The sequence below is a fragment of the Diabrotica virgifera genome, chromosome 6 (genome assembly GCF_917563875.1).
Source record: "Diabrotica virgifera virgifera chromosome 6, PGI_DIABVI_V3a".
Classification (NCBI taxonomy): Eukaryota; Metazoa; Arthropoda; class Insecta; order Coleoptera; family Chrysomelidae; genus Diabrotica; species Diabrotica virgifera.
The window spans coordinates 176,872,190-176,885,677 of record NC_065448.1 but is presented as its reverse complement, the minus strand read 5'-3'; the positions used below and the strand labels follow the sequence as shown (position 1 = coordinate 176,885,677).

General features: G+C 34.4%; 1 protein-coding gene across 1 annotated transcript in view; it reads right to left on the bottom strand.

Moving 5' to 3' along the window:
- LOC114328617 (unc-112-related protein) overlaps nt 1-13,488 on the bottom strand; it is a 192,301-nt gene that overhangs the window by 45,807 nt on the left and 133,006 nt on the right. The window contains exon 2 of the mRNA XM_028277509.2: nt 5,654-5,816. Coding sequence (XP_028133310.1) covers nt 5,654-5,816 — 163 coding nt within the window. The remainder of the gene's footprint in view (nt 1-5,653; nt 5,817-13,488) is intronic.

Genomic DNA, 13,488 nt, shown 5'->3' with positions numbered 1-13,488 from the left:
TTATTACAGTTATAATTGAAATTATGTTTATCAATTTAACGAATTAGTACCGGGATAAACATGTTTAACACATATTATGATTCGTGTTTTAGAATATATTAAAAGTCTTTAAAAACAAACAAATATTTAAATACGTACAAACTTTTAACAATATTTTTCTATTCTCATTCTATAATATATCAATTATGATGTCACTACCTGTATCATAATGAACTTCATTATGATACAGATTTTTAACCAATAGAATCGCGATATGGCATTCGCGATAAAGGTGGTACACGCGCAGTGACCAATGGCGAGTCAAATACATACGCTTTGACAGTTCTCAATATGTAAACAAACCGTCAAACTGACAAACTACTGAATTTATTTGTGTCATAGAAAAAATAGTGTATACAACTTGCATTTAATTATCATCATGAAGCTCGTACTCTGTACGAAACTCGCCCCATAAGGCTCGTTTCGTAACCCTCATACTCGCTTCATAATGATCAGCATTAAATGCTCGTTGCATAATATACTATTTTAAAAGTTTATCCCTCTTATTGTTCCTTAAATTTGCTTATACCTAGAAAAAGGAATAATGAAGTAATTCGTAAAATCTTTAACCCAACAACCGTCTTTAGATACTCCCAATTTTCTAGTAGTTTGTAAAGGAAAGATTGTAATTATTACCTGTTATTATAATAAACCTTGTGATTGGTTACAGCGTTGGGGTATTCAATCAACGATTATAGTTGATACGAGGGATGGCTTTTAATACTTTAATACTTGGTTTAAATACTTTGAATATACAGTACAACCTGCCATATCCGGACCTGTCATATCCGGACCTCCCCATATCCGGGCGGTTCTGCCGTCCACATCTACCGAAATATACCGAGAAAGTCAGTCCTGCTGTTGGACAACATCTCGACCCAAAATAACTAAAAGATGGCAAAATAATGTATAATAGAATCTATAAAACGTGTCTATCGACGAAAGTTATTGACGGCGTTGATTACTGGAATGTATGAAGGAGAAAACGTTTCAGTGACTTTAAAAGAAGTGGTCTTGATTGATATCCGGATTTTTTCATATCCGGATCGGTTTGTCGCCACATTGATCCGGATATGACAGGTTTTACTGTATTCTGAAACACGAAATATGAAATGCCTTAAAAATGTTTATCCTGATACTGATTCGTTAAATTGATAAACATAATTTCATTTATAACTGTAATAACATTTAGTTTCCACGTTAACAAAAATAAACAGAATAATTCAATTTGGACGTTACGAATTTGTATAGTTACGACCTGTTGCCGTTACGAACTGTCGCTGTTACGAATGGTCCGTTACCAGTTGTCCGGTTACGAACTGTCACGTTACGAGATGTCATGGAACCGTGCTATCCACAACTTTGTTTAACGTTTACTCAGAAATAATTTTTAACGAAGCCTTGGAAGGGCCAATATATAGTTCGAATCGGGGGAGAAACTATTGACAGTATCAGGTATGCAGATGACACCGCGGGCATAACTGAAAGTATCGAAGATATTCAATTCCTTATAGATCGAGTAACTAGAGAATGCTTTAATAACGGACTTAGCATAAATACAACAAAGAATAAGTTACTTGTAGTTAGTAAACAAGATGTCGCGCGTCGGCCTTATTCAATTAATTGTCAGTAATGAACCGATAACAAAAGTTAACCATTTCAAATACCTAGGATGTTGGATAAACGAGACACTATATCCAGGTGAAGAAATTAAAACTCGTATAGAATTTGCAAGAGGGGCATTTATGAAAGTTAGATCGATTCTGAGCAATAGATGTGAAACCTGGATCATGAAGGCTAACATGATGAACAAATTAGAAGCCTTCGAGTCCGTGTATGGAGAAGAGCAGCCATAGACAAGCAAAGGTGGAGGCAAAAAATAAAGGAGGCCAAGGCTCAATTTGGGCTGTAGTGCCGTAGAAGAAGAAGAGATGTGGTCACATCGTAGAATGCTCAGAACATCTTCGGTTCAACGCATTTCAAACAGAGAAGTCTTAAACAGAGTAGGTCAAGGCGAAGGTGACTTAATGAACATGATAAAAAAGAGAAAACTTGAATATCTGTGGCATATAATGAGAGGTAGCAGATACAGGATACTGCAGTTAATAGTCAACGGAAAGATCGGTGGAAAAAGAGGAATTGATAGGAAGAAATATTTATGACTCCGAAACTGGTTTATCAGCAGATCAATTGTTACATGCCGCGCAAGATCGAGAACGATATCGGCAAATTGTCATGGAAGCTACCCACGCCTAAAATTTGGGCCCGATACTTAAAGAAGAAGTTAGATTTTGCCTGAGAGTCTCTTACTGATCTTGTTTGTTTAGAACAGAATTATTTGTTCTATGGTCGGCCCATAGAATTCTCAACATTCTTCACGGTAGAACATTTCAGTGGAGTATATCGTTTTCCTTTCTGATTGTTTGAGTGTCCAAGATTCGCAGCCATATCAGTACTGGTACTGGAAATTTAAGGAGTTAATCAATCTCATTTTTAGAGTTTTTGAAATATTGTGGTCTTTTCATATTTTGGTCATCTTCCCCATAACGATCTTGGCTAGATCATATCTACTTATTTTCTCCTCATGGAGTGCCCCTGTGTTTGTGATCAATGATACCAGATACAACAATCAGTTTACATCATTCCGGGCAATTTTTAGTTTTTATATGTGGCTGATTGTTGTGTTGCCTATCCACTATCATGATCTTTGTCTTTGCTATATTTAATTCCAGACCAAACTTTTACTCTATTTTCAACCAGCCATATGAGATTCAGGTATTCTTGGTAGTTGACAAGAAGGGCTGTATAGTCGGCGAAGCGTAGATTGTTTATTTTTCGGCCATTTATTGTACTGCCTTTTTCCCATCCTTCAGGCGCTCTCCTCATAATATGTTCTCCGTATACAGGGTGTTTGGTAAAGAATGGGCCATAGCTTAACCTCAGGTTCCTGAGGTTAAAATAGGCTGATTTAAGCTAACTTACCTTAGTACAAAGTTTATAATAACCGAGATCCAGGGTGTCAAAGTTAAACTTTTTTTTTATTTATTATTGAATATTCCTGACAGGTATGAGATAACAACATGAAATTTGGTATGTGGTGATTTTTTGGGTCGAGAAAACTAAATTCCCTACCAAAAATTATGTATTGCTCAGAGGGCGCCACATACGCCTTTCAGCACTCATTTATTACGTTCAATTTTTTTTATCTCTTACTCTGTATAATTTTGACATTAAAATTTTTATTCTCCTATTAGTTTTACTTAAAAAAGGTATACTTCTTTCATCTCCCTAAACTCAACCGTTTTCGAGATAAACGCATTTTAAATCTGCGATACACCATCATTTTTAGCATAATATCATTGTAGTTACACCCGAAAAATAACTTAAAACCATAAAATTATCCAAAAATGTATCGCAAATTTCTTCAAATGGAATTTGCGATGCAATGAGATAAATTTGAGAACTGGCACAATTATTATGGTTTTTAGTTATTTTTCGCGTGTAACTACAATGATATTATGCTAAAAATGATGGTGTATCGCAGATTTAAAATGCGTTTATCTCGAAAACGGTTGAGCTTAGGGAGATGAAAGAAGTATACCATTTTTAAGTAAAACTAATAGGAGAATAAGAATTTTAATGTCAAAATTATACAGAGTGAGGGATAAAAAAAATTGTACGTAATAAATGAGGTCTGAAAAGCGTATGTGCCGCCCTCTGTGCAATACATAATTTTTGGTAGGGAATTTAGTTTTTTTCGACCCAAAAAACCCCCACATACCAAATTTCATGTTGTTATCTAATACCTGTCAGAAAATATTCAATAATAAATAAAAATAAATAAGTATTTGACACCCTGTATCTCGGTTATTATAAACTTTGTACTAAGGTAAGTTAACTTAAATCGGCCTATTTTAACCTCAGGAACCTGAGGTTAAGCTATGGGCCATTCTTTACCAAACACCTTGTATATTAAATAGTTGCGGATATAGTATCAATACGTGCCTGACACCTTATTCTGGATGGGTGTCATTTGAAAATGTGTCAAGTACTTTTACTGATCCCGTGGTATTGTTAGGTATATTAGTTATAAGAGAAATCAGGTGCGCTGTGGAAGGCCAGTTCTTTAAAGATCAGCCATAAATTATGCCATTTAGCTTTGTCGGGCGCCATGCGATAATCTATAAAGAAAATGTATAAAGGGATATTGAATTCTCTTGACTTCTTGATTATTTGTCTAATCGTGTTCTTGCGTACCTCTACCATTAGCAAATCCAGCCTGCTCTTCTGGTATTTCTTCTGGCCTCACATTGATAACTTGTAGCATTATCTTGCTGACATATGAGATAACAGAAATAGAGAATAAAAGGCCCGGCGCAAAATGAACCTAAGCGAGACACAACCTGCGCCGGCGGGACGGGTGACCCGTGCATTTATTTTTCTAGCGTGCCGCATATTGGACACAACCCAACCCAACCGTTGGCTATCGACGTGGATAATAGTGACGGGCAAAACCAGTGCGGACATGTAACGGTTACTTTTGATACCGGTTCTCAGTGGTACTGAGTACAAATACTGATTACAAAATACTTATGTATCTGATCCTTGTACTGAATTGAGTAGGCAACATAAAATCGGTATTTCCGTACTTGTAAGTAGTAACGTTTTAAAAATATCTTACACGTCCCTAGTAGTCGTAGCGGTATGACTTTCGAAAACATCGAATTTGATCATAAGCGGGTGCATAAAAAAATATCTTACACTGAGTATTTTATTTCTGCACATAATACCTACATATTTAAAATAATCCCTCAATCCCTCCGCTACTAATCGGTCATAAAAAATAACACTATCTGCATATTTCGTTTTTAATTTTTAAGCATAAACAAAAATGTAATATGCCGAAAAGTTTAATTTGAGGGTAATACGATATTTTTATCGATCACGGTTTTAAGTAACATGAATCATTTTTCACCTTATTTTTCTAATAATGTGTTATTGTAAACTTTGTTTATTAATTTCGTATCGCCGCTTATTTAGTCTACCAAAAGTTATCAGAATTTGATGACAAAGACAAAGCAGTTTTCATTTGAGGTTTTCACTATGCTAATATTTTTATTTATCACAATAAATTGTACTTCGGTACCATCCGTATTCATTTCAGATACGTCCATCTCGCAAACAAAAACAAGTAAAAATAAATATCTGGCAGTGAGTCATGCGTCCCACCACCCAAGAAAACTGTACACCGATGTGCAGTTTGATAGTAGGATGCGCAAAACTGTCTACGCAGTTCGCCGGAGCAGGTTGTGTCTCGCTTAGGATCAATTTGCGCCGGGGCTTAATTGATTAGTTTTCACAAATTTTAGCAGAAATTGTTTTTCAAATGTTTACATTTTGGCAAAAGCAGATTAATTATATGCTTATTTAAATAAAAAACCAAAATATATGTATTTTATATAAAAAAGGTCTATTAAATATGTGAAAATTTTAATACGATGGGTAATGCATAACTTTTGAAACTATGTGGATTTTTTTCATTTATCAGACATTTAGACATTTATCGATGACATCGAAGTTGAAAGTGAAGTTTCTCCTTTTCTTCATTGCTTACCTAAGATCGGGTAATTGTAGCCTGAGAATTTTGTGCATTGGAGTAAAATGAAGTAAGGCATCTGCGTGGACTCCGCATTGGTCGAGAGTAGATCTTGTTCTTGTCAGCCATATATTTTTATCGGGCCACCAAAGCGCATGGTCAGACCAATCCATTGAAATTTCTGAAAACAAAAAACATAATTTTAACAGATCGTCAAACGAGAGTCAAATCTTAAAAATATTGATCACAGCTAAAAAATAATATATAGATGAGTAAATTTAGACGCGAAATACAGTAAACCTGCCATATCCGGATCAATGTGATGACAGACCGATCCGGATATGAAAAAATCTGGAAATCAAGACCACTTCTCCTTCATACATTCGCGGGGAGGTCCGGGTATGACAGGTCCGGATATGGCAGGTTGTACTGTATTGACATATGCAATCAAGTTTCAACAAGATTCTTCATGATTCAAAGCCATTGTCCAACCTTCACAGCCATACAGCAAGACAGAGAAAACGTAACATCGTTAACGATGTACATCGTAACGTAAAAGTAACACGAAAAAAATGTTTTCACGTTCGTAAGTGTTTCCCTCGCTTGTTACATTCTTGATAGGATTTTACTGTACCTTCTGTACCTATAATTATTTTGTTACTATTATTTTTTTAATATTGTTTCTTGTCTCTTTCTGTGTCTACTTGTCATTTACTTCACTTTTTTATGGACATTAAAGGTGTCGCATAGATTTCCTGAAGGTGTTCAATTGCTAGGCATTTTGTTGACATCTAGTTTTATTTAGCTTCTCTGTACTTTTTCTAATGCTATTATTGGATTGTTTGTATTCTATTGAGTTTATTTTATGTTTTCATCGTTCGTGAGGTCCATGATATCTTGCGTTATCAATTCTTGTTTTCTGTTGTTGTCTTCTTCTTGTATGTTTTTATTTTCGTATGATTAGGTATATCTTATAATATATGCAGATCCATCTACATCTTAAAATATAGCAAAGAGGGACAAGAAGGTGGCCAATGGTTATGTTTTATGGCTTGGTTAAGATTGCAGCTATAAACTCATTAGGGAGCGTTCAAGTATTACGTAACGCATTTTTTGAGGATTTTTGACCCCCTCCCCTCCATGTAACGCACCGTAACGTTTTTCTGTACCCCCTCCCCCTACCTAAACGTTACGTAACACCCAAGTGGCCATTTGAACCTAAATGGAAAACGAGGTTGCGAAAAGTACCGGACACTCGGTAAAAGAACTTTCGTTATTATTTTAATGGCATCTGAGGTAATAATAAAAACTTACAATCATCATTCAGCCTTAAATGTCCACTGCTGAACATAGGCCTCCTCCCCTCGTTTCCAACCACGTCTATCCTGCGCCGCTCTCATCCAGTTTTTATTTAGCTTTCTTAAGTCGTCAGTCCATCTTGTAGGCGGTCGACCGACGTTTCTTTTGTCTTCGCTTGACCTTCATTCCAATAACCTTTTTGTCCATCTCCCATCTGTCATTCTGGCAATGTGTCCTGCCCATCTCCACTTCAACCTGGCTAGCCTTTCGATGACGTCAGTCACCTTTGTTCTTCTCCTGATTTCTTCGTTTTTGATTTTGTCTTGCAGAGTTATTCCTAACATTGAGCGCTCCATTCTTCTCTGCGTTACTCTTAGTTTGGTAGCCGAGGCTTTAGTTAAGGTAAGTGTTTCTGATCCGTACGTCAAGACTGGGAAGACGCACTGATCAAATACCTTTCTCTTTAGGCATGTGGGCTCACTTTTAAAAGTTTCTCTCAGTTTTCCAAATGATGCCCACCCAAGAACGATTCTTCTATTCAGTTCATGTGTCTGGTTACCCCTGCCACTCGTAATTTCATGTCCCATGACATGAAATATGTTCAAAACTTACAATAATAATCTTTTATTATTAATTTTACATTTACATTTAATTTACATTTACATTTTCCCTACTTGGCCCCATCCTTACATACATTTTTGGTTTCATTCTTTATTGTTCTTCTCATGCATTTTTCTATTTTATCTTTTTTAATAAAGGCTTAAAATAAAATAACATATTTATAATTTCAACATTTTATTTTGCTTAGTAAAAATTTTTGTATAACGAATAATATACGATGTTAATACCAGTAGTTTCGGAAAAATAGTGAAAAAAATGTGTAAAACTTTTTGTTCTTCAACGCCCTGTATAGTGAAACCAAAATTATTTAGTAAGCAAACCCCAATTATTTTTTAATTTTTCACCTATCCTAGAGATCGTGTTACCTTTTTCTGAAACACCTTGTATATATATAAGAAGGCACTTATGGAATAAAAATATTTCTGTCCTTAACGCTGGGACAGCTTAAAAAACGCTGGGACCCGTAGATTTTCATATATAAAAATGTGTGCTTTTTAAACATAAACTTAAATGTACAGGGTGATTCATGCAAGCCTAGCGTAGTCCATTATCTTTAATTTTAATTAAACACCCTGTATATTTTTGTTTTTAGAAGCTGCTTAACAACCTCATCTCCAAAATGTGTATTATGTAGAGTCTATTATGAATAATGCAAGGTGAAATTTTGAAATTATGTATAATTTTCGTAAAGATGTTAATCACATAAAACTTTGAAATTAATAATGCAGGATCACACAACTAAGTATCAATATAGTGGGTTTTGTATTGAATGCTTTTTATTTAAAGACATTTTAAAATAATTTGAAAATTTGCGTACATATTTAAAACATTAATGAATACTTACCTACTGCTGAAAACGATACTGCATGTTATGGACTTAAATTGCCCATTTCATTTTTACCAAAATATAAAAGTACCTACCTATCTATTCATCAGATAAACCCATAAATAACTCCGAGGGAACAGTTCCGAATAGTGGAAACATATGGTCTTTTGAAAAGAAAACAATTCTCAACGAAAGAATCCCTTTAGGTTAGGCACTTGACATCATTTTGACTTGACCCTGAAAATCCTATGTCGCTAAACCATCAAATATAATTTAGGTGAAGTGAAACGAAAGAAGATTATGCGCTGTTGGATGTTGAGCTTTGGGTTGTATAATATAAATGAGAAATGGTTTACATTTGAGCAATGAATTTTTTTTATTTTTTTTTTAGAGTTTTCGGTTGATTTTATACAGTTTTCAGTAGATAAGTAGATTGGAGTTCAAATCAGTAGGTTTTATACAGTTTTCAGTAGATCGGAGTTCAAATCAGTAGGTCTACTGAAAAATCAGTAGACAAATCATAATACAATTCAGGGTCTATGTAAAACATAAAAGAAATTATGTAGTTTTTTTTATTTAAGTTAAAAAAGAATGTTACGTAACGCGCTGTTCGAACCCCCCTCCTCCCCCATGTAACGCGCCGTAACGTTTTACAAAACCCACCTCCCCCCCAAACTGCGTTACGTTATACTTGAACGCTCCCTTACTAGTCTAGTCGCAACATAGGGGGTCCCGTGGGCAATTCTAGCTCGCCATGATTTGATGGTGGTATTATAGGTTTTTTGGGAAGCTGAATCCAATGGAAGTGGCCTGGAAGCCCAAAATGGTGAATTTAATTGTTATTAACAAATTATGGTAAAATTAGGTATTTTTCAGGAATTATTAGAAGCCCTGTAAATAAATTGATGATATTAAGGTCTTCTCTGGTGTATTTTTGGTCGCTGAATCGAATACGACTAGTCGCGATTACTCAAAATATGTTCTTATTCGCCGAAAAGCTCCAAATAATGCTCTATCTACAGCAAGTTTGTAGTCTTTTCATAGTATTTTTATACGCTAAATCGATTGCCACTACTCGTGATAGCTTAAAGCACGTTCCGACTTTGTTATTAATAAATTATTGCAAAAATAACGGTTTATAGTACGTTTACTCACGGTTTTTGCTCTAAATTTTAAAAAACAACTTGGATTGGCATACACGTAGCTAACATATCAAACAAAACAAGTGATATTGTACTGATCTGTGCTTTTATCATGGGGGTGAGTTTCACCCCTTTTCGGGGGTGAAAAAAGAACACCTTTAAAATAAGTCCGGAAGTGGATAAACTGATTTATTCTAAGCAACTTTTGTTCTATACAGTTTTTTCGCTAAGTCAATACTTTTCAAGTAATTTGCGAGCGAATATGTTCATTTTTTAACAAAAAACCCACGTTTTAGACGGTTTTTCGCAAATAACTCATACAGACTAAAAAGTGAAAAAAATGGTGTAATTGTGAGGTCCGTAGACCCAGTAGAAGCGGAGTTGTAGCTAATGAAAAACAGGTTCATATTTGTCAAATTTCCAATCGAATATTTCAACATAAAATGAGCACTTTTTGAGGAAAACTTATTACAACTTTTTTTAAATCTTGTAAAAAAACTTTATTCTTGTTTTTTGAAAAAATATTTAGTATATAAAAAAGCAAGTTACGCTTAAAACAAAATTGGTCCCTATTATTTAGAAAAAAAGCGGGAAAATCACCCCCTAATTAGCATCTCAAATGAAATTAATCGTTACCGCTTCCCAAGTTGCTTTACTTATGTCGTATTTATATGATCTGTAAGTTTCATCAGTTCGAAAGTGCTTATAAAACCACCAAAAACGTGGTTTTTTGTTGATAAATGAACATATTTACTCGCAAATAACTCGAAAAGTATTGACTTAGTGAAAAAACTGTATAGAACAAAAGTTGCTTAGAATTAATCAGTTTATCCATTTCTGGACTTATTTTAAAGGTTTCTTTTTTCACCCCCGAAAAGGGGTGAAACACCCCCATGGCAAAAGCACACATCAGTACAGTTTTGTTTGACATGTTAACTACGTGTATGCCAAATTTCATGTCAATCCAAGTGGTTTTTTAAAATTTAGAGCAAAAACCGTGAGTAAACGTACTATAACCCGTTATTTTTGCAATAATTTATTAATAACAAAGTCGGAACGTGGTTTAAGCTATCACGAGTAGTGGCAATCGATTTAGCGTATAAAAATACTATGAAAAAGACTACAAACTTGCTGTAGCTAGCGCATTATTTGAAGCTTTTCGGCGAATAAACAATTATTTTGTTATTAACAAAATAAGAACATATTTTGAGTAATCGCGACTAGTCGTATTCGATTCAGCGACCAAAAATACACCAGAGAAGACTTTAACACCATCAATTTATTTACAGGGCTTCAAATAATTCCTGAAAAATAACTAATTTTACCATAATTTGTTAATAACAATTAAACGCACCATTTTTGGGCTTCCAGGCCACTTCCATTGGATTCAGCGACCCAAAAAACCTATACCTAATACCACCATCAAATCACGGCGAGCTAGAATTGCCCACGGGAGCCCCCATGTTGCGACTAGACTACATTATACAGATCGAATAATACAAATGCAGAATTTCTATCTTCTCGTCGTTTGTTTCTGAAGTCTTTAGGAATTGCGTTAGTCCAGAAAAATATGAACATTTGAGTACGCATATACCGAGAACATCGCGGTTGCTTGCTGAAAAATTTTTGGAATTGAGCAAAGGACGCTGGCTTATCCAGCCTCAGGAAAACGGGGATGCTGTAAGTATGTATTGTAAAAAAGAAAAACTAGGTATTTTGCCAATTATGCAAAAACTGTTATGTACGAAACATACACGTATAAAAGCATGTTCTGCCGATTTTGTAAAATGAACGCCCCCTATTTTCTGTTCCCAATTTTTGAAGTGAATATCACTCGATACTTCGTCTCACTCGGTATGATGTTTTGCACGGGCCCGAAATCCTATTTAGCATCATTCGAAAAAAAGTGACGCGTGCAGTTACCTCGCGGTATAAAGTAATACAGAGTTGGGATAAAGTATGGAACCAAGCAAATATCTTTGAAACGAAAAGAACAATATTTATGAAACTTTGCATGCAAGTACAGTGACGCAAAAGGCATCTGATGCCATATTTTTTGTTACTACTCCACTTCCGGTTTCACCGGAAATACCCTTAACTTATTTACTTTAAATGGGACACCCTGTATATTTTTGCATATTTTAAAAGAACTTGTTATTTTTAATTCATACATACCAAGAGTTAATAAATAGGTTAATTTATTTACGTTAGACCAATTTTCAACATTTGAAAATAATTTCAAATGTTGAAAATGTTTGCTGTTCACCTCCTGACAACGTGCAAGCCTATAAATAAATTCGTGAGTCACTTTTTGCAAGATTTCTCCACGTATTAGTTCACACTCATCAATTATTATTCTTTGTCTCAAATCCTGCAAGCATGTTGGTCGCCTAACGTAAACACGTAATTTTAGATAACCCAAAGAAAAAAATCTAACGGGTTGAGGTCCGGAGAACGAGCGGGCCACTCTATGAATCCTCTACGTCCAATCCATGGATTTGGAAAATTCACTTCCAAAAAATGAAAATTCATCATAACCGATTATCATCAAGATTTCAATACGATCTTTTCCACTTAATGAACCTTTTTTAATACAACTTATTTCTGTCAATTAGTTCAGTAACAGTTTTACCTACTATACTAAATTCAAATAAGTCATGCAGTGCATGTAAACAACAATTTTAGTCTACAGTCACAGTATAAAGAGGGACAGTAAAACCACTCTCCGAAAAATTGGAAGTAAAATCTGTAGTCGCGCATGGCGACCGCGCAATGTCCTTAAACGCTTTTGCCCCACTCTCGCATTGCTAGTCGCATAGAAACGTACGGGTTTTAACAGGGAAAACCCGCATCCACCACTGGTGAATTATCAAATGCGTACTGCCGGTATTACTTCTTGAGATCAAAGTGCCGACAGAGAAGTGGTTTTACTGTCCCTCTTTATACTGTGCTACAGTATAGATGGTACTCGTTTATTTCCTATTACGTTGTATTAATACAAAAAATTATCTACAGACACTTTTTAACAAATTTTCTCTACCAAATTTGGTATGTATGAATTAAAAATAAGTTCTTTTAAAATCCGCAAAAATATACAGGGTGTCCCATTTAAATCAAATAATTTAGGGGTATTTCCGGTGAAACCGGAAGTGGAATAGTAACAAAAAATATGGCAACAGATGCCTTTTGCGTCACTGGACTTGCGTGTAAAGTTTCATAAATATTGTTCTTTTCGTTTCAAAGATATTTGCTTGGTTCCATACTTTATCCCAACCAACCCAGTATACATAATTCTATACATGCATTCATATACACTTTATAATTTTTTATATATTTTTTATAACAACTTGAGAACAACTGGATCGATTTGACTAATTTTGGTTTTAAAATGTTTGTGTAAATAAAATAAATTAAATAAAATTAAAAAAATAAATAAAATTAAATAAAATAAAATCAAATCGAAACGAATCGAATAAAATATAATTTTATTATAATTATAAGAAGTATTCACTTGTGTCGGCACTCCCCAAATGCCACGCTCTTTTTTTAATTTCAATATTTAGTTTTTTCTTCTTTTACTGTAAGTATGTAGAGTAATAATATTGTTTTTTATTAGTTTTCTTTTTATTTCGCCGTTTATTAATTTTTTTATTAAACTCTTGTAAAAAACTAAAAATTTTGGTACAAAATTAAATCAGTAGATCAGTTTCCTTAACCTTTAACTACACGCGCTGGCGTACTTTGTACGCCAGATATAAGAAGTCTACTGGAAATATATTTAAAAATTTAATTTTTGACCTTGCTTATTTTTCTAACCTATCACTGGAATGTGCTTTACAATTTGGTTTTAGTTTCGTTATAATCGGCGTTCTGGAAAGATCGTAATTTACATTTTATTATTTGTTGTTTCCGGTGGTGGACAATATACCCCAGGATTATATTACTATAAGTCGTAATATAAGTAA